This window comes from Alligator mississippiensis, chromosome 6, assembly GCF_030867095.1.
Source record: "Alligator mississippiensis isolate rAllMis1 chromosome 6, rAllMis1, whole genome shotgun sequence".
In the NCBI taxonomy this organism is placed as follows: domain Eukaryota; kingdom Metazoa; phylum Chordata; order Crocodylia; family Alligatoridae; genus Alligator; species Alligator mississippiensis.
The window spans coordinates 60322771-60348723 of record NC_081829.1 but is presented as its reverse complement, the minus strand read 5'-3'; the positions used below and the strand labels follow the sequence as shown (position 1 = coordinate 60348723).

The window sequence follows — 25953 nt, the reverse complement described above, 5'->3', positions numbered from 1 at the left end:
GCTGCCTTGTGCTATGTAGACATTACCACAGCGCTCTGGCCAAACTAATACACACTTCCTGGAGATGCTTTCACAGATGCATGCACTATAGAACTCTTCCTAGTCAAATGCTTAAACCTCAAAACCAAACCACCTGTTATAAATGGGTAAGCTTATAGCAGCTCTGTAGTTTATTAACTAATTATATCTTCATTTGAGTTTTAACTCTTTGTTAGAAGATATTTGTTCCTGTGCCTAACCAGTGTGATACCAGCATAATTAATTAATTTTCTAGAAATTCACAAGCAAATGCTGTCAATAGTTCATAGGTTTGAAGGATTTTATTTAAACATTAAAGTGCCTGTATTTTCCAGATGCTCTCCAATATCCAAAACATTATGTACATTTAAAAAAGAAATCTCACACACAGGCCAAATATTTAAATTGTTTAAATGAAAGCAAATAAAGTTATCAGCATTAGTCACCCTCAGTGTTTCTAATCTCTGCCACAAAAGCAAACAAAAAACTGTATTCATCAAAAGACGAAAAATATTGTGAAATGTTTCAATTCAGGGCCTCCCATTTGAATTCTTGTGTTTTAACTATTTCTAAAGAAGCACAGATCAAAACAAGCAGAGATCTTGATGAGGCAGAGGCTCTTATATATAGAAAGGAAGAACTACTGGCCAAACTCAGCAACAGAGGGGCACATTTAAAAAATATCAAAAAGACTCCAGAGCAAGGGAGCTTCTTTTCTGAGAACCTCTCCAGGTGTACATCCATAGGGCTTCTTCTCCAGTGACTTCAGGAGTCTCCCCACAGCTCATGTCCTACACAGTTTGAGAGGTGAAAGGCCCCAACACAAAGAGGGGGTTAAAAAGAAAACATCCAAGAGGATATGGAAGGAGACATGCAACATGGACAGCCTGAAAAAGGTGAAAAAGTCCTGGTCACAAACTGAAAGCAACGAAGAACAGTTCTTAGTCTTCAGACACCTGGGCCAAGTACAGACATTACACTTTTATCAGTGTAAGCAATCAGAAACCAGTCTATACCTGTAACAGAACAGAAGCTCAGCACACAAAACAAGTCTATGCCCATAACAGAATGGAAGTTTGGCGTACACCAACTGGTTTAAAAATGATAGAACCCAGTCTAAGATTTGCACCCCAATCAAAGAACAAATGTGTGTTCTGTTCATTACCGATCTAAACTACACAAAACTGCTTGCACAAAACCACGTAACTTAGACTGATTCCGCCTCAGGCTTTTTGAATATCTGTACCTAGCCCTGAGGGGCAGCAAAACTGAAGGAAAAAAAAAGGCAGGGACAGAGAATGGGAGAAAATGGTGGTATTTGTTTGCAGCATCACGCTTTAACAGAGTAACTCAGCAGATGTTTTCCAAATTGCCAACAAAGGTGCAAGAACTGTAGAACATAAACTGAGCAGATGAAAAAGCTTTCAACATTATTTTGATCAAAGTTCAAAGACTTACAAAAGAATAAGAAGTGTTAACTGTGATTTGCAGAACCATTTTCACCTAAATCAGCTAAATCCAATATCCAACCAGTTGTTGGATACAGTTAATACATTCCACTTCAATCCAAGCATACTGAATTTCTATCAGTGCCTGCAGAGAAACAGACACTGAAATCTCCTTGAGACAGTAGCTGTTTCTGAAAGATTTTTTCAAACAAAGCAGCATAACACTTACCTAACAGATTCATTCCAATGTTTCCTGATGCGAAAAATAAAGCTAGACACCAATGCACTTGTGTCACAAAAGCAGCAAAAGCCTTTCCATTAATACTCTGAGGCCTGCTACCTACACTTGGTCTATGCCTTGTATGCTTAACAGAATGATTTAAAAAGAGCTAAAAATAAAATACCTGTACTTGATATTAGAGAGATTGTTATGGCAGTATGTGTACAAAGGTGGTTGGACAGCAGGGAACGGGTAGTTGTGATGGCCTTTTCTAGATTTCATTTTCTTCCCTGGTTCATTCTGCTTTCTCTTGAATTTTAATAACCTTAGCTTGTTGAACTGCATGAATCCCATGCTTTGGGGCTTCTGTTGACCACTGCAGAGGCCAGAAAATAGTTCCGTTTTACTTTTGAATGCATAACTCAGCTTTTCAAGGTTTTTCCATCTTCTTCTGAAGCACTGGACATTGCCCATATCCGAGGAGAATGTGCATCTGGGCACATACTGGAGCACAGACATACATTAGGACAGGCGGAAGACGCCTGTTCTACCAATACCAAATTCCCCTTAGTTAGAAAACTGGGAGCTTTTTTAAAAAAAAAGAAATATCCTTATATGTTAGAATATTTGTTTTGGCAGAAAGGAAAATGGATGCCGATTGCTATAAGCTAAGTTGTGATTAACGGTGTAAGAGGCTATCATAGAGCTGTATTTATCATCTCACAGAAAGTAAGCATAGCTTGGCCCCAGAGGGCCTGTTCCAGCAATGCTTTCAGATGAGGTAAAATTTGTAAAATTGAGTCCTTGTTTGCTGTTACAAAAGCCTGATATGAGGCTGAAGCTAATGGATTCCACCATTAAACCTTACAGTTGAACAACACAAATGACTTATTACTGTCTGCCTACAAGATATGGAAGTAAGAAATTTGCTTATTTTCTAAGTAAGTATCCTCTTAATCAAATGCAAAATGGGGTCTGCGAAGAGTGCTTATTCACATCCTGAGGAGACTGGTTCACTTAAGCAAATATGGAGAGTTGGTTAGCTGTGTTGGTCTGAAGTCAGGCAGGAAATAAGGCAGGATAGCTCCTTAGGGCACTTGTACACAAGACAGAGGTTTAATCCCCAGGGTTTCATTTTATGCTCCCTAAATTGAAACAGTGCATTTTTAATTGAAACCCACCATTTCAATGTTTCTGTCATGTTACAGTGAGGGACCCAATCCTTTATTACTTTTTTTTTTTTCCTTTGCAGAGCCTGTCCACCTTTCCCACAGCCAGAGGGGTTGAACAGCCCCTGAGCTGCAGGGGAGCCCCAACCCTTCTCTCCAAGGTGGTGGTGCTCCCTGGGGCCACCTGGATGGGCTGCTAGCAGGCTGGGTGCTGCTGCAGCTCAGAGGCAACACCTGGCTAGATCTAACCTTTCCCTGGGCTTCCAGCACCCTATGTACTCTCCCTGCTGCCTTCCCACCACCTGGAACTGCCCGGGAATAAGCTGGCTTGCCCCTGGGGCAGCATAGAGGTGGCAGGAGGGTGGCTGGGTGTGCTGGTGGCCAGAGAAGGCAGCAGGGATGGTGCACAGGGTGCTGGAAGCCCACATGGGCTTGGGGAAGCTGGAACTTGGCAAGCTTCCAGCACCCTGTGCGCTGTCCCAGCTGCCTTCTCCAACCACCAGCATATCCAGCTGCTCTTCTGCCACCTCCTTCAGGAGCAAGACAGCCTGTTCCTGGGTGGTCCCAGGTGGCAGAACAAGGCATGGGGCACTGGAAGCCCCAGCGAGCTCAAAGAATAGTTGGATCCAGCCAGGTGCTGCCTGAGAACTGGGGCAACCAGCAGCCTGCAAGCAGCCTGTCTGAGCAGCCCCAGGGGGTGCTGCCAGTGCAGAGGGAAGGACCTGGGCCCCCTGCAGCTCAGGGGCTGCTCAGTCCATCAGCATATCACTCCCTAGCCATGGGAAAGGCAGGCAGGCTCCGTGAAAAATACAAGGAGATTGGGGCTGTGGTTGCCAGGCATCTGATGAAGGCAGAAGCAACAAGGGGCCCAATCCTTTTTTTCAGTGGAGTCTGCCTGCCTCTCCCACGGCTGGGGGGCAAGCTGACAGCTGCATCATTGCCTTGGCAACGTTGCAAACTAAACTATATGGGGATGTGGTTTAGTTTGCAATGTTGCAAACTCATTTGAAACCCCCAAACCTCGCATATGTGCATTGTTTGACACTATTAAGTCACACAAAAGAATTTTTTGTCACATGTACATAGTGATGATCATCATGTGTACAAACACCCTGAAAGAGTAACTCATTAAGAATGCATAAGCTGTCATAGGCAACAGCCTACTTCATCAGATGCTATGCCTTGATGCTGCTTCATCAGTCACCCTGCCCTGTCTTCTACTGTAAGCAAACATGCAATAATATTTGAGGTCTGATTCTGCAGTCCACTGACAGGCTAAATTCCTACTGGCAATATCAGCACTGCGGCACCAAGCCTTCTTGTTCAAATCATGTTGTAAAGACTTTATTTTACACAAATGTGTGTCTCTAAGTGTCCATCTCCAGGATAAAGAGATAGGATCTGGTTAAGAGAATAAATTCCTCTGAGCAGACAAAGGTTAAAGTAGTATCATGATGGCTTACAAAATGTTGCATCTTCTGCTCTTTACAGAAGAAGAGTACCAAGAGTCTACACTGGCACAGGAAGCACATTACTAAATCTGCTCTGCTATGACTGAGCAGTTGTTCTGACTCATTTTTAACCTGGCTCTACACTAGAGACCTCACTTGGTGCCACTGGAGCAGTGAAAAAACTATTTAAAAGATAATACCCTATTCCTACATTGAACACCTTCAAGAGCAAACTGGATGCTTATCTTGCTGGGATCCTATGACCCCAGCTGACTTCCTGCCCTTTGGGCAGGGGGCTGGACTCAATGATCTTCCAAAGTCCCTTCCAGCCCTAATGTCTATGAAATCTATGAAATTCTTGTATGCTACATCAGGGACATCAAAGCTGGTTGGATGAGGGTTGCCAGGCTGACCCCATGTGATGAGTATAGTGCCAGTGGCACTAAGTCCAGCCTATATGCCATGTACAGCACATGCTGGGCCCACTCCAGGGCTCACTCTGTATGGAGAGTGTGAGCTGGACCCAGCACTGCATACAGCACAGAAAGTCTGAGGTGCAAGCTCCATGTGGCAGCCACGCAATGCCAGCCCTGCACATTGGCTCCAGGGCTGGTTCAAAATCAGGCTCCAGGCTACCCATGCACACCACAACCAATATGCACAACCTGATCCAGACCTGCCCTGGAGCCAACACACAGAGCTGGTCCTGCACAGGCACCCTATGCAGCACATGCCCAGTGTAGGTCCCCTCTGCTGTGTGCAGTGCACACAGCACCACACCAGCCTGCATGTTGCATGCAACATACAGGGCCAGACCAAGTGCATGCCCCATGCAGCATGTGGAGTCAGTCTAGAGATTCATGGGTCAGAACTGGTGCATTGCCTGTATGCTTGATACCCCTGGGCTATAAAACAGTCTGCAATAAGTGAGAAAGGTAAAGGGCTCCTTAACTCAAGGTGACTAAAAATGAAATTACCTCATGCTGATTTTTGTTTCAACTTAAAAATAGATTCTGGCTAAGCTAACGCACATGGAACACTTTGGGAAGGAAAAAGGGTTTTCAGGAACATATATCCTATATACAATTTGTATGTGCCAAACACAAGTCCTGTGTGGGATATGCCATCTATGAGCACTTGCCTTCCTTACAGTGAGCTAGGAGAAGAACAACCTCAAGCAAGGGTGTCAAATATGCAGCCCATGGGCCAGATCCAGCCCATGAAGATTTATAATCTGGCCTGTGGGTCTCTAGACCAAGGCCACTTGCTGCATGGAGCGTGCGCCGGCCTCCACCCTGCATGCAGCATGTAAAGTGAACCTGGCATCACATCCACTGCACACAACACGGAGGGTTGGTCTGGGGCACGTGCTGCATACAGTGCCCTCACCCCAGGCAAGCCCTGCACATTGATTCCAGTGTGCCTGGATGGCCTAGGGCCCAATCCAGACTGGCCCCAGAGCCAGCACACAGGACAGAGCCAGTGTGGGACCACATGCAGTCCGTGCTCAAGATCCCCTGTGCTACATGCAGTGGTGGGTCCAGCGCACACTGGCCCCACTCTGGGACTTGCTCTGCATGCAGCATGAAGGTTGGATTCAGCACCACTGGCACTGCACCCAACACAGGGAATCAGTCCCTGTCTGGCCCACAAATCAGTCTGGCAATCCTCTTCTGGTCTGCAAGGTCTGATGAGTTTGACACCCCAGGCTTAAAGAAAAGGATTCCTTGCAGAGTGAGTATAAATACAACTCTTCTGTCCTGCTCCAGTTTTAATTCCTTCCTACTAGGACATGATATTTAGCATCTGGTATAGTTAACCGAGGATGCCAAGAGCCTGTACTACACTTCTAGGCAACTGGCAACTTTCTAGGCAATGTACATGATGAAGGGATGTCAGGAGACCCTATATTCCTACCAAAGAAATAGCTGCTTAGGGTAGGACAAATTTAAATTAGGGTCTCTGGGTGTGGTGGTATGGACAAGAGATGTGTTTATTTTCTTGGGACCTTGACCTAAACTATCGAGTCTCTATATTCTGCCATTCAAGTGATGTCCTCAAGGTAATCTTTTCTAAAGGAATGATGGCTTACAGGTTATAACAGCACTGGAGTCCTTGTTTGAGGTAACAAAAATTATCTAGTCTTTCCCAACATATGCTCCATAATGAAAAAAGATGATAGATCAGATACTAAGCACACAGGATTTCTTTAGGAGTTTTCCTGAAATCAGATAATGATACAGCCCAAACCTTTAAAGGAACTTTAGATCCCTCCACCCCACATGAAGCTTCATTTGGTCATAGCCTTGGATGGATACTTATCAGGCTGCTACCTTGAAGTCCCAAGCCATTGAACCCAGTGGCTTTTAAGCTTCCCTGCCCTCAAGAGCTGTAGTATTCTTTCTTCCCTCAGGCTCTTGAGCTCATTTGCTGGGCAGAAGCTGTCTGAAGACATAAGGTACTTTTTAACTGTACCCTGTGAAAAGTTTCTTATCTTAAGACCACTGGTTCCCCTTTAATGTGCCATCTTTAAAAAAGTGTCTGTCAGACTACAATTCCATGCTTTTTCCATCAGATTGAGTCATCACTGCACAAACAGATGAAACAGAATGGTTCATTTGAAATGGTTGAAGTGAACAGTTTGCCACCTTCCAGTTTTACAATTCAAGGCGTACTATCTCTGTGACGAAGTCCTACAAACAGAGCTTTCTTTTTTTAATCGGTCTTAAACACTTCATTATGTGATATATTAAGATACATGAAGCATCACCTATGTAACACTCCTAAAAAAAAAAGACTCATCCTAATGCCTTTTAAAATGTCTGTTAACATCATTACAATTGAGTTTAGGTCTCAAAATCTCAAATGCATTAAAATAAACATGGATATTTTGATAAACTTTTTTTTTCTTTTTTCTTTTTTTTTTCCTTTTTCTAGTGTAAGAAGTTTAACTTAATACTCTCAGGCACACCAATTAAATTGCTTGTTTGAATGATCAAGCTAAGAACTCCACTGTGACTTCTTTAAGTAGGGTTGGGGTATTACATCCATTGTTGGCAAAGATTACCAAGATTGCTAAGGGAACAGAGATGCCATGCTCAAAAACTCAGCTGTCCGGGTCTTGCTTAGAACACTACCACTTTGACCCTGCCAATCTTACCCATTACTCACCTGTAGCTAAGCTTATTTTCTTAAGTCAAATAGTTCTGGCATCATTTGGAGTCAAACTGACAAGTGTTGTGAAGTAGGTTACATGCCTAGTTGTGACATACCCAGTCTCTGATCAGCTGCACTCTCATCTATCTCACAGTACTACCCTCACTCTTCTGATGGTACTCCTTTCTCTTACCCTTTTTGACAGGACTCAGCTGTTTCTTCACTTGCCCAGTGCTCTTCATAGTTTTTTGAATCTCATCCCACAGCAAGGAAGAGGGAATGATGGACAGTAACAAGGATTAAGAGAAGGCAGCATAACAATAAGTTTTCCCTTTACTGAGTGATGTGCGTCTGTCATGTGTTAATGAAAGTTGCACTCAGGAAGACACCAAGAGCACTTATTGCTCTTATTCTTGTTACTGTCCGCCATCCCCTCTTCCTTGCTGTGGGATGAGATTCAGAAAACTAACTATCCCAGGCACTGGGCAAGTGAAGAAACAGCTGAGTCCTGTCAACAAGGGCTAGAGAGAGGTGTCCCAGATAGCAGCAGCAGCAAGAAGCATTTTTTTCCTGCATCTAGCTAAGAGATTGCAAGCTCTCCTTCTAAGGAGAGATTTAGCTAACAGTTAGTTCCTCCCTACCAGGTCTCCAAAGTCCCAGGAATTCTAAATGGACCTAACTTTATACTTGAAAGCATTAGCTAATGCTCACTTACCCATGCACACAGATTTCAGCTATGTTTTTTATTCCAAAGGGGACCTGGAACGTAAATGATTTGAGTCTATTTTAGAGATTCTTCCCAACCCCCCACAGCAGATGTTTATAGTAAAAATCCTACAATTTTTACTATAAACATCTTTTTCTTCTACAGAATCCCTATTATTAGCCATCACCTAGTTTTGTAAGGTAGAAATATCTCCATACTTATCTTATTAATTTTAAAATATTCAGCTATCACAGATTCTCAGCTAAGAGAACAATTATCTGGTGTCCTTAAAAACCCACTTAACAAAATCCTGCAAAATGCGTCAATATTTCTAAGTAATGCATAGCAACAAGTATATGCACCAACTTCCCTTAGGGAATACTGCTCTAATTAACAGTAATTAATTATTAATCCTAACACTACTGCAACCCCAATGATGTAAGAGCTCTATTACTTCTCTGTGCCTTAGAAGTAATCCTATTAAAGCAAGAACTACCTATTATTATGGTAGTTCTGGTACATATACAAGCCCAAGAGATACACAGCAGTGGGCTTTAAAGCAGTCTTGGAAATTTTAAGGGGGTACACATCATAACTCTTTTACTGTAGGTAGTTGCTCAACTGCCACCTTAGAAAATAATTCTAGTGATGAGACTTAAGCTTCAGTGTCCTGGTGCATGTAGCAATTCCTTAGAATTAACTCCCTAATTATTATATTACGGTCAAAGCATTCTTGTAGAAATGACAGTCCAGGGAATATGCAAGAAGCAAATTTTGTTTTGTAATATCCTTTGTTACTATATCTTACCAAGCAATATGCTTCTTACATACTGCATGGGTTAAGCTTTACTATCCTCTTCCCCTTTTTTAAGAGACTATTTCCACTTACCACCAAAGAATTAAACCAAAACCATTGTTTTACTTGATATTTAGCTTAAGCTGTATGTGCTTCTTACCCAGACCTGAGGAAAGGGCACTTTGTATCCAAAAGCTTGTTTGACTTCTCTGCCAGCTACATAGTTGGTCCAATAAAAGATACTACCAAATAAACCTTGCTTCTCGGATTGTTATAGACACATTTATCTAGCATAAATCACAAACAGATGCTGCAGAATAGACTGTGAATGCTCTCACACTACCATCTGGTGGCATCCTGTTGATACTGCACTGTATTTTGAATCGTAATTCTTTTTCAGTTGCTTAGGCTGCACTAAAGCCACTCAGACCAGCTTTCTATTGACTGCAAAAGGACATTATAGTGGGTTAGGAGTTAGCTCAGCACAGGTCTTTGTTTTCCTGGGGACTCTTGCCTCACAGGAAACATTACACACAGAAATCACTTTCCTGCAGCCAGCCTGCTCAGGAGCTCCTCTCCCTGCTGCTTGCAGGCCATTCTCCCTGTCCTGGCTCAAGCCCTGTGTTTACATGCAGACCAAGCCCTGACCCTTCTAATCAGGAGGCTCTCCCCACCAGCCACCTGCAGGGTTTTCCAACTAGGGCCTGAGGATCAGCCTACTCTTCCTTGCTCTTAAAGCCATAGGAACTCTCTTGCTCTATTTGTAGGGCTATACTTGTCCTCTTGCTATACTTGTAAAAACCCTTCTTGTTGCACTCCCTCTCTCCCTTATTACAACTTAGAGGGGGATTGATTTAGGGGTTCACAGTCCTTTGGCTCCTTGTACCAAGAACACAGATCCTATCATCCTGGGGTCTCACAGTTACTTGCTCCCATGAGTTTAGGACAAGCCTTCCACCTGTACCCTTTATAGCAAGTAAAGTCCTCCATCTCTCCCCAGGTACAGGCCCCCACTCCTGAGTCTCTTCTCCTTTAGTAGATTGAAATAAGTTTCCTCCAGGCTCATACGCCATCCCAAAGTTCCTTCAGCTCCAAAGCTATTGTGGCTCCACACAGGCCTCAACTGCACCATCTCTATACAGAACAATCTCTCTGTTCATCCTCACCTGGATGGGCCTGCCCCATAATATCTGTCCATTGAACACTGCCATCACATGAGTGGCATCACCGAGGTATTTGAAGCTAACTGTCCCCACATGTGAGCTCTTCCCTGCCTTGTCCCTCCACACGACTGCATACCTTACTGTCCCTGCCATCTGGAATACTTGTTTTAGCCTCTTCCAGCCTACTATGAAGCAGAGGTTACTCACAAATATGGAGGCCTCAAGGATACCAGCCTTCTAACTTGACTTCTCTTTCAGCAGCATATTTGGATCTTTCTTCATGGCCATGGCAAGTGTTGTTACCATTTTCCCTTCTCGCCTTGGCCCCTTCTTGGTCATCTCCGGGGACTCCTCTGTCCTCGCTGCTGGCTCACAGGCGCCGGAGGAGGTTCCATCTGTAGTCTCCAGCATTGGCTCCTGCTTGGATCAACTGGTTCCCATAGTGACCTGCAGGACCTCTTCCTCGAACTGCAGCTTCCCCACACCTGTGCATGCCCTGTGGGGTGTACTCCTCACTTCTAGGACCTTATCTATCTACCCTAGGATCTTTTCCCCCGTATCCTGATTTCAGAACTCCCATCCTGGATCTCTGCCACCTGCCCCCATGGGTGTGGTTCTTCCCAGGACTTTCTTTCTCTGGGTTCACACTTATGGCACAGTCCTCTACCAGCTCAGTCTCCAGCCTCCCTCCCTCAGGAGAGCTTTGTATCTCTTTGTTGTTGTGGAGCTGTGGCTGACCTCACCCTGGCCCCTTTCAATTCTACCTTTAGCTGCAGGATTTGGCTCCTCAAAGCAGTCACCTCTGTGTCTCTCTGATCTTGTTTTTTATTCTTCCCGGCAGTTTGCTCATCCTGTTCATAGCAACATAGACACCCAATTGGCAACAGCTCCTGCACAAGGGCTTGGGCTCTAGCAAGGTGGTCTTCTAATAAAGACAAAAGCTGGTGACTTTGTATATACTTCCCTTGCCAATCCTGAATTTTTTGCTGATTCTTCTTGTCCAGTTACTGTGTGTCCAGCTGTTTCTCCAGGGCTGTGTCCAGCTGTTTCTCCAATATCCTTATGCTTTTCTATCTATTCTGGATTGTTAGGGCCTTCAGTTTCTGAGGCCAAGTTCTTTTCCCCAGCCCAAGAGGTATTTCTGGTCACTTTCTTTTGGAGTGTTTGCGGCTTCTCCTCTCACTTTTGGCTCCTTTCCAACTCCACCTCAACTAACTTCTTTATCTTTTTGTTTCTCTGCCTTAGCTGTCTGCCATATCTGCCCTGGTTGCTTCTGGTCAGCATATGCTGTTTCAAGTAAGCTACTTCAGCCTCAGCTTACTTGGAACTTTGGTGTTCAGTCTCCAGCTCCCATCATAGGCAGTCCACCTGTTCACTTACCACATCTACAAGGAGTTATGCCTTTAACAGTTTATGTTCCAGCTCTTCTGTGATTCGCCTGTGCACATGCTTTCTGAAGACTCAGCTGTCTTTCTAGGGCTTCCGTTACCCTGTCTTGTACACACTGTTGCTGCTTTCCCCAGAACTGCTGCATCTGCTGGAGCTGCCACTCTATCCATTTCAGCAGGGCTCCTGCCTTCAAGCTTGAGTTTGTTCTGCCTGCATTCTCTATCACATGTAGCAGGTTAGGAGTTAACTCATCACAGTTCTTTATTTTCCTGGGCACTCTTGCCTCACAGGAAACACCACGCACAAATTACCAAATTGGCAAACAAACATGAACCTGGTTCATAAGGGGTTAACTCATATTCTAGGGCCTTTTCCCAAAACCCAAGAAAGTCACCGCAGCTCCCTACTGCTTCCCCAGCCCTGCAGTCTTCCTTTTTCCTTTCTGGAGTAAGTTCTCCATCTTGGTGTTGCCACTTCCAGCTTTCCAGACCCCAAGAGAGTATCTTGGCTCAGTGTTGCAGCTGCTAGCCTGGTACCTCTCCGACTCTCTGTCTCTCACCATCAGTCCCCCCCCCCCACAACTTGTGTGTCCCTTCCTGTGGCTTTTAACTTCCTCTGTGCCAGCCAGTTACCTTTAATCAGCTGTGCCCACTCCTCTAGAACAGGTTAGCAGTTACTGCTTACTGCCTGTAGCTGGGCTGTAACCTCTGGCATAAGCAGCCTGCTACACTGGGCTACTGCCCCCTGAAAGCACGTAGCCTCCAACAGACACCCCATCATTGAACCAAATCCGTTTGAGTTATTTCACATTACCCAACTCTTCCAAGCCATTTAGACAGTCAGCAGCATTCTGTTGAAGATGCAGAAAGGTTCAGGAGTTCAAGCCCTCTTTTAAAAGATATTCACACATGTAATTTTATGCAAAGATTAGAAAATGGATAAGGCAGAGGTTACTGTTTTTAACAACTGTTATAAGAAATGTGTCTGAAAAGCTCTAGTCTTCACACAAAGCTGTAATACTTCACAATTAAAGTTTGTTAATTACTGCCCTTAACCAATTTGTACAACGTTGTTTGTACTGAGCTTTGAATGTTTCATCCTACTACAGTGATACTCAAATGCATCATATTAAATTATGTGATAAAAAACTTTGCTTACCCTAACCTCCTAATTGATCTGAAAATCAATTACATCTTCAAGAAACCAATATAGTGTGATGGATTAACTGGAACTTTGATTATCTGAACAATGAGCTGGACAATCAAAGGACAGATAGGCCTATGAACAGTGATTCAAGCAGTTGGTTACACAAAAGGAAAATCTTAACCTACTTAGTTTCACACTTTAAATAAGAATAAGAAATGTGCACTAACTGTCCTCTTAGGAAGGATCTGTGAATAGAGTTTAATAATATTGGCAGGGTGATATTAGATCATTTCACTGCAGTTCTCCAACTGTGGCTTGTTTTGTGGATAAATAAAATATATTATTGCCATTGGTCAGGAATATTCTATGAGCCCTAAACTTATTTACTTTCCCTAAACTTATTTAGACTATGCGTCTCTAAGAATAGATGCTTCCCCTGCCACTATGCGCCCCTTCTTTTGAGTTCTCTTCCTACTGTCATTTTCTCCAAGCAGATCAAATTTTGTAGCCTCAGAGCAGCACTTTTCATTTAGATTAAACCTGGTATAATTGAGGTCTGTAAATGGCACTGCGAAGCAGCTGCATTTTCTGCTAGCAAAAGACTTTAAAACAGAATCCTGTGATTCATTTTTACCTTGAACTTGGCCCTCTGGGCTGTCATGCTGGCTGCTCTATCCGACATGTAGTACTGCAGCTATTCTCATACTATAAAGCACCAGGCAACTTAAAGATTTTGGTAAGTTTCAAAGTTATGAAGGTCAGTTAAAATTGTAACATTAATAAAATTTCCAGTAGCTCTTATTTTCCTTCTGTTCTGCTTTTGCTACACAAGCCTGTGAGCTGGTACATTGCACTATTCATCATTTTCTGTCAGTACTCAGGTACAGCGTTCCATTCCCAATTTTAGTTTCAGACACTAGGCTGGTGTGCTGCAGTGCTATTTCCTATAATACTGTTGATAACAGAGACCCAATTTCAACAGCAAGAACAAGAAAATTCACAGTTGTCAGGCCAGACAGTACCTCTTCAGACCCTCTGGGTATTCATCTCTCCCGTCCCATGCAATAAAACAGTCCAACAAATTGCATGAAGGCATCCCTCTTGCTGTGCTCCTGGGAGCTCTAAACTGGTTTCTATACTGGGTTCCTGGGCAGGCACAGCATCCATCTCTGACAAGCAAACAAAAGGACAAGAGCCTATAAGTGTATTCAATAGAGCCTTCTATGTATTGGAAAATTTACAGTGATGGGAGGGAAGGAATCCAGGAAGACACCAAGATACTTCTTTGCTAATGTGGCAGGCATGCCGATAGCAGCCCGGCTTGCCAGCTCAGGAGAGGCACTAGCTTGCCAGCCAGGACATGTGCACCACCCACCTGGGACCCTAGAGCTGTGAGCTATGTGGGAAAGGGGATTCCCACAGGGGAGGGGAAAGTTGCCCCAGGTGGTGAGGCTGCAGGGGAAGCTTAAGTGAGGTAAAGCTCCCTGGGTCTAAAGTTTCTCTCTCTGGACCTGTCCCTGAAGGTCACAGTGGAACCTGGACACCCCTGAGGATTTCCCCTCCCATTGGTTACTGGAGTGCAGCCAATGCCTCTGTGGGCCACTTGAGTGGTTTTGGGGAAGGAGCTTAAGAGGTTAAAGTTAACCTGATGTTGCTGCACCTTATATTTTGAAAATGAGTGACTTATATGTTGTAATATTGTACCTTATATTTTGCATACTTCTATATTTGTGTATTAGTAGTTTAATAGTCTATAACCCTGTCTGGGAAATCTGCTGAGACCCCTTGCTGTTATTTACCTGTTTATCTGTCATTTACCTGGAACCCTGGTGGTGGTGACCCATTGTAGAGAATAAGGTTTATAGTTATAGACACACATATATATCTGTACATATGTTTATATTTATGTCTATTTTTATCCATTTATGTAAATATAAATTTGTACATAGTTAAGTTCCAGATTGTCCTGGCCTGGCTCCTTTGGGACAGAAGGAAACTGAGTAGTCTGCAGTTTTGCTCCTAGAACCCCTGCCAGCTAGCAATCCCCTTCCATTGGAGAAGGGAGTACATACCCGTGTACACCCAGGCTACACTAAAGGCTTCACAGGTGGTGGGGGCAGGATTTCAGGACACTCAGAGACAATGCAGAGGCATGGAACTTCCATATGCCCTGCTGGATCTCAGAAGATGCACAAGATTTGTGGGCCAAAAACCTGACTTATTCCACAGAGAGGAAAACTAAATAAATAAATTGCTTTCCTTGCCCCCTGCCTCAATAGAAGAATACAGAAGAAATACGGAAAGACATGCTATAGGGTAGCGTGGCTCCTCTGTGGGTATTTCTACAGAGCACTCACCTGGTTTTCCTTTATCTGCATAATTATAGAGGGCCAGTGCTTGAAAACACTTTTAAAGAAAATGAGCCAGCTATTAGAAACTTGGACTCTGTAAGACAAAAGTATGGTGTCAACTAACAAGCACTGCTGGCTACAGAGGGTGCCAAATAAGCAAAAGCAAAAATCAGGCAGTTTTTGAAAACATGATGCTATAATCCCCAAAAAGAACTGGGCTTCATATTTCTCATTATTTCTTCATTGGTATTAGCCAACTTCAAAGGTCATTTTGCTTCAGTACCTCTTTTTATCACCTTCCTCAGGAAGTTTTCAAACCGTCAGAGCTTGATAATTTTGGAATAATTTAAAAGGCAGATCAATCTGTTTGGCAACTTCTGCTCTTGCCTTTTGGTTTGCCAAGGCTTCTTTTCTTTCAGTAATCATGAAAGAGGGCCCTCCTATGCCTGAAGTCTATTCCAAGATGAAACATTTTCTGTGCTTCTCTAAACCCAGGTAGTAAATACACTTTATTTTTGCTATTTACTGGTATTTTGCTAACAATCAGATAACAGATCAGTGCATAAGTGCTCCAGGGGCCATTGTGCAGTTAACAAAAGAGTCTTTTGACTTTGTATACTCCACTCAGGTCTCCAAGTTACTGGAAAATTCAATTTTTCATATTGTCAGACCTTCCTTACATAGACTGCAGAATAATTATTTCTGTAATAATGAATGAATTACAGAAAGAAATGTCCCTCACCACATGCATTAGAGGGGACTTATACTTCAACAGGGTAAAATATTAGAATAAATTTTACTTCCAAAGCAGTTACTGCATATATAAGGTGTCAGACTGAAAACAGTAATGAAGTGCTGGGTTTACCCATTGTAACAGTCCAATTGCATAAGACAGCAACAGGGCAATTTTCCCAAGCAGCTGTTTCCACACAGTCATCCTCCTCCCTAAGCTCCCCATCTGCAAAGAGCGTCAAAGGAGTTGTACCTGTCATGGTTTTTTTGTTTTGTTTTGTTTTTTTATAATCAATGAATGTCTACTAAGTGCATGAAGGCCCTCCCTTATAAATAATGAAATAAGACATCAGGAACCAGTAACTTCTGATCCCTGTAAACTTGAGCACACTGAACTCCTGACAGAAGGCATGGGATTTGTGTCCCAACACCACTGCCACAGACTGCTCTGTTCTCCAAAAACTCTCAGGGTAACACCGTGTTGGAACTCTGATGAACTTTAATGGAGACAAGATCTCATGCATGAGTACACACATGTATGTATACATGCTGAATTCAAAAGTGTTTTCACCCTTCACTTAGCAGAATTATGGATAGACTATTAGCAACCATTTAAATTTGATGGACTGCTCTCTTGTTTTCTATTATGGTAAAAAAAGATAACAAAAGCTGCAAATTTACAGGTAAGGTCTAACTTTATTTGCACTGCTTCTTTCAAATTGCTCCATAATGCTTTACAAATTAAAACAGGGGCTAGCAACCTACAGCTCACAGGCTGAATCTGGCCCATGGAGCTGGAGACGGGGGGCGGCCTTTGGCAGTGTTTGGCAACAAGAAACTTTGCCCATGCTGCGCTGTGGCTGGGCAACAGAGAGAAACAGTAGTAGGGAAAGACAGGACCTAGCACTGGCCTGCCTCAGACCCAAGCTGGATCATTCCAACTCACACTGGAAAACTCTGCTGAACCCTGGACTAAAACAATGGTGTATAGGTTTTATTATAGTGATAAAATTAAGCATCCAATCATAAAGCTAACAGTGAACAAGAAAAATAATGTGATCATATGCAAGAACTTATTACAAACCTTATCTGATAAACAGTCCAGAGAAATGGCAGCCAAGACCTTCTTGGCAGGGGTGCCCCAAATTAGCCCTATACCCTCCCCCAGTACCACTTTGATCCCCAGGGCCAAATTAACCGTTTAGTGAATCCTAAGCAAACAAACTCATGGGCTCCTACTTTTTTCACTCAATTATTACATGTAAAATAAGCACAACTGCACCCCTTCTTTACTTAGGGCCCTAGTCATATGCCTAGTTTGCCTATGCGTTTATCTGGCCCTGTTGATCTCCTTCCTCTGCCCAGTCCACTTCCCTGCTTTCTATTCCCTACTCTATGCTCAGTACTTGATCTCTTCTTCTGCTTTCTTCTGCCTGCCCTGTGCTCCCTGCCCAATCTCCTGATCTACTTTCTGCTCCCTGCCTTGTCTGTTGACATGCTGCCTGTCCCCTCCCTGGATCCACACATCCTACACATACAGAGGCTGCCTGTGCCAGTTGTGGCACTCATGCCATTGATTGGACAACCCCGGTCTAAAAGGAAAAAGATTCCAGATAGCAGGAACTGCAGAAAAGAGGGCTAAAAAAGGAAAAGCAAAATGAGTGGATAAAAGGTGAACAGAGATACAAAGGTGAAAGTCTACTAGAACAGAATAACGCAATTTTCAACTGGTTTAAAAATGAATAGGAATTAATGGAGATATGAAAACAGAAGGAATTGATGGGGGCATTTTGTATGCGAAGATGACAGTAATCAGCAGTGTTTATGACAATTTATGCTACTCCAGCTGAGAACCATATATCCCAAGGTGTAGAGTTAACTAAAGTCCAAACAGCTGTTACTTTGAAGAATGGTTTTAAGTAAAGTGATTCTGTAAAACAGGTATTTTGTCACAACACCTATTTGATCACTTCCCATCTGTCTGCCTCGTTATAGCCATTGAATTAGCTAACTAAATCAAGTTTTTACTGCTACTACATTGCAAAGCTAATACAGTGAAGGGAAAACAGTCCACACAATTCCTCCCTATGCAGCATCAACAACATTGTCAGTTAATTTAGATTCTCCATTATTTATTGCTGGCAGACCAGCTATGCAGAAGAACATTGCTTGAACTTCAGACATCCCATTGAACTGGCAGGTAAAAATATCTCAGCCGCCAAAATTGGACACAGAAGTTACTGAAGAAAAATGCACACACACACACACACACACACACACACACACACACACACACACAACTATAACTATTCTCAAATGCTGTTGCAAAACAAATATTCAAAATAATATAAATAAAATTCTGGAGAATGAGTTGTACTTCGGATTTAACCATTGCCAGCACAGGAAGAAGGAAAGCTGGAAGCAGAGAAAGAAAGGTAGCACAAAGACCCGAAAAACTGGAGAGAGAGAAATTCAGAATATATTTTTAATAATAATATAGAGAAAGACTTAGATCTTTGAGCATATCACCAAATAATCATTCCCATGATGATTTTCATTGGTAAGCTCAGAAAATAAGGTCTGGTTGAAAGTACTGATCAGTCACACACAACTACTTGGATATACATGCATGTTGCACAAATGGGCAGACTTAGAATGAGGTGCTTAAAGCTAACATTAAATAGCTAACAAAGTAATTTAGAGCCAATTAGACTGAATTTATTCAATTTTATAGACAATATACTCTGAAAGGACATCTTGTTTTGTGAACCTGTCACAACAAAACCTGTTTACCTCAGATATTGCTTCCATTTCTGGTTACTTACCACAGAGAAATTGTGGTTGCTTAGATACATTGAGATCTTTATGAATCATAATTATATTTTTTCCCTAAAAAGATGTATTATTAAATATGCTGTAACATGTTCAAGTACCACAAGATGGTACTGCCAATTTGTTTTTATTTAAGTGGAAATAACTTCTTGGGGGTAGAATTTTGTTTTGTTTCATTTCCTTTGATAAAATTGCTAATGAAAGAGTCATTAGCATAATATAGCACTACAAAGCAGACTATCTGCAATCATCAGCTGAGCAAAGAGATCCTTTTGCTGCACCCCCATTCCCCCCCCCCCCAAGCTGGGCAAGCAGTGGCAGGACAGAGCCCCTGCTTCCAGCACTGACGCACCCATATCAACACTGGGAGCGGGGGCTCTGCCCTGCCACCACTTGCCCAGCCAGGGCAGGGGGAAGGGGTGCGATGCAGGGGCAGCTCACTCCAGGCGGAAGGGAGCAAGCGGCAGCAGGGCATAGCCCCCACTCCCAGCACCGCTGAACCACATCCCACCCCCTCCCACCCTGGCTGGGCAAGCGGCAGCAGCACCCACATCCAGCATCCTCCCACACCAGCTGGACAAGCAGCAGGCCATGCCCTGCTGCTGCTTGCTCCCTTCCGCCCAGAGTGACCCATGTCCACATGCTCTGCCCCCCCTTGCCCCCCCCGCCAGGCAAATGGCAGCAGGGCATAGCCCCTGCTCTGAGCCCTGTCGCGTCCACATCCCGCACCACCCCCATCCCATTCCCTGAGTCCCACACCCCGTCCTGGATCAGCAGCTTGTCCCAGCCCCAGCCCCAATCCCTCCCTCCCCCACACCTGTTTCCTCCCCACTCTGTCCACAACAGACTTACCAGCTGGAGGCAGCTGTGTCCATCATGGTGACAACTGCTGCCTGTTTACTCTATGGCCAAATCTTCAGATCCAATTCAGCCAAATTGAATCGGGACAGCGATTCGAATCTCCAAATCAAATCACTGTCCCTCCGAATCGGCCGAATTTGAATCTGAGGCAAATACTTGCCGCTTCACGCAGGCCTAATTAGTAAAATTCTGCTAGTGTTACAATGGATTCTTTTTTCCACATAGAACGGAGTACAATTTAGCCTGTTTCAAATCATAGGATGGCAGAAGCTTTCAGAGTTTATCTACAGATGATTTTCCTCAGTATATTTCTAAAAATTATAAAGATCTCTCACTCTCGTTCTCATATAAATCACTCCAATAGGGTAAGAGGAAAGTCAGTACACATTCACAGAACATAATTCTATTCAGCAATCTGGATCATTTGGAAACATCTGTAAAAAGTGTATTATTTTACATGCATCCAGAAAGCAAGAGACGCAAATTCAAAATATAGCATTTCTATGGGATTGTTAAATTAATAGAGCTAAGAAATAGGGCTAGAGCTGCTGTAGGATACAAGATGGTTTGTAAACCATAATACAAGCATCTTTTAGAAAGAACTCTGGTACCTCTTCAAAATGCTTGTGAAGTGCATTAATCTTAACTACTTTTACCTATAAGCTTTCTATTTCTATTCATTGCAGAGCTCTATCAGAGATATACTAGATTATACCTTAAGCAAAAATGATATCTTAATTGCTTGCCCCAAGCCTGACAACTATCCAGTCCTCACCAGTGTTTATACAAAGGCCAGCATGCTGAATAATCATTACATATGATGAATGTATTCAATGCTCAGGTACAACATGAAACTGCCGTGTTCTACATTATGCAGTAATTGGCATGTGCTTTCTTATCCCTCAACTGGAAAGCACCATTAGTGGGCACACCAACTGTTCCAATATAACCATAATGTCACTGTCAGCATATTAATTTTTATTTAATCCTTACATCTGCAACCTAACAATTCTTTGCCTCTAAGCCTGCCAGGATATATTTCATCCTGTGAGATGTCACGGGAAAAGCTAACAAGAGTATTGTCATTTTTCACATAACTTAGGAACATTTCATGTCACAGCACACCATTTTCCAGTCTTTACCTTTCTGATCTGCAGGTAACTCTTAGAACAGACACTTCATTTACATTTCATATATTATTTTCAAATTAACTCGTCTCTTCTGGGTGTTCCATGGGATGCTATCATACACAAACAGATTCAAAGTGTTTAGATTCTCCTTTTTTGACTGTCAACTCATCTTTCACTATCTTTTTTCCTTGATTCTGCAGTCCCTTTTACATATTTTCATTTTGTTAGATTACATAGTATCTTCAGAGATTACAAATGCATAGAAATGAATTTATTTGATTTAAACTGTGACTAAACTAAGTAAAGCAAGTTTGCAAAACACTTGTCAGCAGAAAAAGATTATCTTAATAGAGGGCTTTCCTGGATCAAATCCTGCTTAGTATTTCTATTAATGGCCTGGATGTAAAGATGGAGACAACACAAAACTGAGTGAGGTTGTAAACACTTTGGAGAATAGGTTTACATTCCAAAGGAAATCTTGGTCTATTAGAAAATCTGGCTATAGATAGCAAAATAAAATTTAATATAGATAGCAAAATAAAATTAAAAAAAATATACACACTACAAAAAAGACATAAAAAAAACAAATGTACACATATAGAATGAGGGATAACTAGCATAGTGGTAGAATCTCTGAGATGAGGGTTATGGCAAATCTCAAACTCGAGCTGAATCAGCAACGTGATACTGTCATCAAAAATATACGTAATGGATGTTAACAGAATCTGTGTTCGCTAGCACTCCACTGGGTGCTAGTTAGATTTCAGCTGGAGTACTATATATAGTTTTGGACATCAAGCTATAAGGATGTAGGAAAATTGAAAAGAATACATAGGCAAGAGAGATGGAAATGATAAAGGAATTGGAAAGTGAGCTGTATGACAGGAGGTATGAACCAAGTAAGCTCAGCATCAAGAGATGAACAGGGGGAGGACAGGGCAATGAAACATCCTGCCTGTGGAAGTTGTATAATCTGTGAACTCTGCATCCATGTAGAGGTTTGGACTAGACGATCCTCAAGGACCCTCTTCCAATTTTATCATTCTCTTACCTGTTTATTATTTATTTCAGTCCACATAGCTGTCTACTATTTCTGGTACTATCTGGTTCTTATCCTATATGTATCCTAGGACTGCTGGAACTAGTTTCTTAATTTTCTCTTGCTACAGTGTCCCAGGGACGCCGGGGTTAGAAGGGTACCCCGGGGCCGAACCAGGGGGGAAGTAACCACTTACTTACCCCACACAGAGGCCGGGACAGGCAGGGACACACACGCGACGAGACCGCCAGCACAGTTTGTAAGCCGCGTTTATATACAGCTGGGGCCGGGCGACGCCGGTGGGAGACGCCGCCCGGCAGAGAGAAAAGGCGGCCCCGGAAGCGGGGCCAGGAGGGAAGTGGGGAAAGCCCGCAGGGAAGCCCGAGAGCGGGACCCGCACCCGCGGAGCCCGTGTACCCAGCCCGACGGGGGAAGTCGTGGCAACGGCAGCTGCAGCAGCGAGAGCCGCGCCGTTAAAGGGGCCGGCGAAGGAAGCTGCAGCTACAGCAGCAAGAGCTGCATTCTTAAAGGAGCCGACGGAGAAGGTGGAGACGACGTCGGCAGCAAGACTAGAGAAGGAACCAGCTACGGATCCGGTAAAGGAGCGGGCAGCGTAGCCGGTGAGGAAACCAGCAGCGGACTCAGCGAGAGAGCTGACAGACGGGCCGGCGGAGGAACCGGCAGTGGGACCGGCGAGGGAGTGAACGCCGTATACGAGGCTCCCAGAGAGCTGGAGCCACGGTCCTGGAGAGTAGACTCCCGGGGGAGTCGGTGGCCTTAAGCCACCCGACAGACTCTGAGCCAGGGCAGCCCGTCGATCGGGGCTTAGGCGCCCAGGTCAGATTCCGGGCTAGGCGTGATAGAAGGGCTCGACTTTCTGTTTTGTTGTTCGCTTTCCTTTAGGCGCTCTCATTTTGTGTTGCGGTGGCCTCAGGTCACTATAGGCTAGGGGCAGCAGGGAATCGGGGGGGGGGGGTGAAACCCTCAAGGCGGATTCCAGCCTGGGAAGCTTGGTTCTCCGGAGTGGAGACCACCGGGAGGCACAGGACTGGAAACACGCTGGGGCCGCCTGAGGAAGGCCACTAGAAGACCAGCAGCAGCAGGTGGCGATTGGCCGGGGTGTAGGGGAGTTCGGAGCCCCGTGAGTGCCCGCCGAAGGCGCAACGACCCCAGGAGGCAGCATTAACGGAGACCCCCACCACTGAGATTACATTCAAAGTCATGGCAGGCGAGGTTAGGGGGCCTCCCGTCACCACCCGAGGCACCTCCCGGGGCCCTCTCGTGAGCTCGTGGCCAGTGAGAACGGCCACCCGGGCTAGAGCAGCCCGGGAGCGCCTGGTCGAGCGGAGGTGGGCACGTACAGAAAAACATTTCTTCCACTGGATAAAATGCTGCCCTGTAATGCTGGTTGGTTCCATTGGTAACTATTGCCCTGTAACACTAGATTTGTTTCCACAGTTTCAATATAATACACAATGGCTATAAAATGTTGAGCAAGACCATGTTAAAGACAAATTTTATGAAGTAGGTAGTAGTATTAGTTTATTCACAGATTTTACTAAAAACAAAGTAGTATATATAGACAATACAGCATCACATCTTCAAAACTGCAACTGGTTAGAAAGCATTTATCAAAATAGTTTTCAATTAGACAGGGGCGATGCATAGGGGGTGCACATGCACCCCCTGAGCATGGCAGTGCACCCCCTGCAAAGAGGCAGACAGTCGCCACCTCGCTGCCAACACCACTGGCGGCGTCTGCAAACGTCTGCAGTTCCCACTGGCTGGCGTTGCTGCAGGTGGCCGCCAACCCTTCGTTGGCGCTCGTCAGCCCTTCCCCCCTCCCACCACTTACAGTGCTGCCAGCAGCTGCGGGAGCTCCCCTGCTTACCTCTACTCCAGCCGCCGCCATGCCCCCCACAGCCGCCGGGGCATGCGCTGTTCATGTTATTAGAAAACAGAGCCATACCAACTATACAAATTACCATAACATTGTGTGTTACATGACATTTCCTAGGGTGGGAGCGGAGAGAAATCCATCCCACCCATTTTGGTAAATGTTTTAGTCACGTGATTTCAAATTTCCTTTTATATTTTTTCATTTTCATATTTTTATTTTACATTATCTTGTATAAGTAGTAGCAGTAATAGTAGTAGTGTAGAATATGCACTACTACCAACATATTGTGTATCAAAACTTATTTTTATTTTAAAAATCAGTGAAGGACCACTGCTGTTTAATAGCAATTGAAATGTATTTTCTAGATTAAAGCATCTCCCATGTATCTCTTAAAAGGACAGCTAGGAGTCACCATTCAGTCATGAAATAAAAAGGAAAGAAGAAATAAAAGAGATAAAGACAAAACCAAACTTGTCTCTCAGAATTATTGTATTTTAATAAGCTAGTCATCCAGCCCTATTTAATTTTTATAAAGCTAGTAGTAACCACACTACTAAATGCCCTGAAATCTTAGAAGTTGAAGAGGACACCTACATATTTTTAAGGTTTGTTTGCAATGCAAGCATTAAGAACTAGCAATGGCAGCAAAGAATTGAGGTATAAAGATTCATGTCCTTGGGATTTATTGAACATATGAAATCCTGAGGAGTAATTGTGAAATAAAATATCAGTTTCTTACCAGTATAGTTATGCCTATAAGGTCATGAAATTATGAAGAAGCTGTTTTTAGCTATCTTCTGGTCTGGAACTTTCATCTCCCACTTTCTCTTTTTCCTCAGAAAAACAAGATTCCTAGCAGGAAAGAGATGTTCCCAAGGAAAAAAAACCAAATGGTAACATAATGCTACAATAAGTAAACTATAACTCAGATGAAGTGCCATATTTTACCCAGTATCAGAGCCTGGACTTCTGTAGAAAGAGACAGGTTTAAGCAGAAGCTAGTCCTTTACATTAGCTAGTAGACATCAACAGTAGCCATCCATACCAGAGGGCAGCTGTGAGAAAAATGCTGTCACCAGGCCCCTGACAGAAGTTAAAATAACTGCAGGATGGGATCCGATCTCAAATCCCAGTTGCACTGCCTACCATGCTACATGTGACACTTGCGTATGACAGGCCATGCAATTGTTGGGATCAGGGATACAATCATGCCATTCTTTTTAAGGGAACCTTGCAACCTAATTGGGGTTAGTAAGGCTTCCCTCCCACACCCTCTGCACAGCATAAGCCTCCCCCACACCCGGTAGCCCGGGCATATGGAGACAAAACTTGTCTGCCTTGCCCTGCAGCTCCCCCGAGAACCATGGAGAAAGGCATGTCCAGGTCTGGGTCGCAGTGAGCCGTGGCTTGCAGTGACCCTGTACTCCAGGGCAGCTGATAGGCCCCCCATGTCTCAGCATACTGAAAATTAATATGTGAACCCTGCCATTAATAGCAACATGCCAGGCATTCATGGTTTTTTTTGGCGCCATAAAGAGTGTAATATTTTTGTGTTTGGTTTATAAGCCACTACACAAACTGAATGCATGGCATGCTGACTGATAGCATCTGGAACCTAGCTGAGGGCTGCCCTGGTCCCAAAGCTGACCATCAGCAGATTGTCCACATCAGGAGGCAGGCCTGACACCTTAAAAAGCCTTGCCTTACAGCCCCTAATCTTTAGAGTCTAAAGCTAAGGGTCCTAGCAAGCCTCAGAGCATGGGCCAGCTCCAGTGTCTCAGACATAGGCCTCCCCTGCCCAATTTCAGGATTGGGCAGGAGACAGCCCTGGGTTCAAACCAGGGGCATGGCTGCCAGTACTGAACCTCAACGCTCAACTGAACATCAAGGCCCAGCACTAGCCAGTGTTGAGTTCCAGGACAAAGCTGCTCCCTGCCCAATGGCGCGACTGGTTGGAGGTCAGATCTGGGTCTTGAACCCAGCTGCCTCTTGCTCTATTCTCAGAAAGATGCCAGGCACACAGCTGGGGATGAGGAAGCTTCTCTCATCTCTGGACGCTTTCACCGAGCAGCTATTTAAACCAGCACTGTGCAATAGAGAATAGATGGGGGAGCTCTCTCATCCCTAGCCATAGCAAGAGCCCAACATCAGGGAGCCTCCCCTCAATGTCAGGCTTACAGCACCCAGAAATGTAAAAACAAAAAACAGACACAAAGCTGGTGCTCCCAGCTGCACACCTGCTTTTTAAAGTGCCAGCGCACTAAGAACCCATGATCAGGAAAATCTCCCCATTGCTGACCTTGTTAAAAGATCCCAGGCACCTGGGGAAGTGGCACCCTAGGAGTAGGGAGCTCCCAGCTCCCCAGACACCGTTTCCACGTTCACAGGGGAGCAGTTGGGGAGCAGAGTGTTTCCTGTTCCCCAAGTGCAGATGCCTCCACCCCAC

General features: G+C 44.1%; 1 protein-coding gene across 1 annotated transcript; it reads right to left on the bottom strand.

Moving 5' to 3' along the window:
- Nucleotides 1–314: 314 nt before the first annotated feature.
- LOC109282406 (uncharacterized) lies at nt 315–23553 on the bottom strand. Its single transcript, XM_059730333.1, has 5 exons — nt 23499–23553; nt 22969–23086; nt 21808–22383; nt 13685–13831; nt 315–905 (listed from the first exon to the last, which is right to left on the bottom strand). Exons 1-5 carry the CDS (start codon nt 23551–23553, stop codon nt 803–805), a joined length of 999 nt encoding a protein of 332 aa, XP_059586316.1. The 3' UTR covers nt 315–802.
- Nucleotides 23554–25953: the final 2400 nt, after the last annotated feature.

Coding starts and splice junctions, on each gene's coding strand:
- LOC109282406 (XM_059730333.1), bottom strand. CDS start 23,553: ATGAACAGCGCATGCCCCGGCGGCTGTGGGGGGCATGGCGGCGGCTGG. Junction 22,384..22,968: donor AGTGGAAGAAATGTTTTTCT/GTACGTGCCCAC, acceptor GGGTGGCTTAAG/GCCACCGACTCCCCCGGGAG. Junction 906..13,684: donor TACCCAGAGGGTCTGAAGAG/GTACTGTCTGGC, acceptor CACCTTTTTCAG/GCTGTCCATGTTGCATGTCT.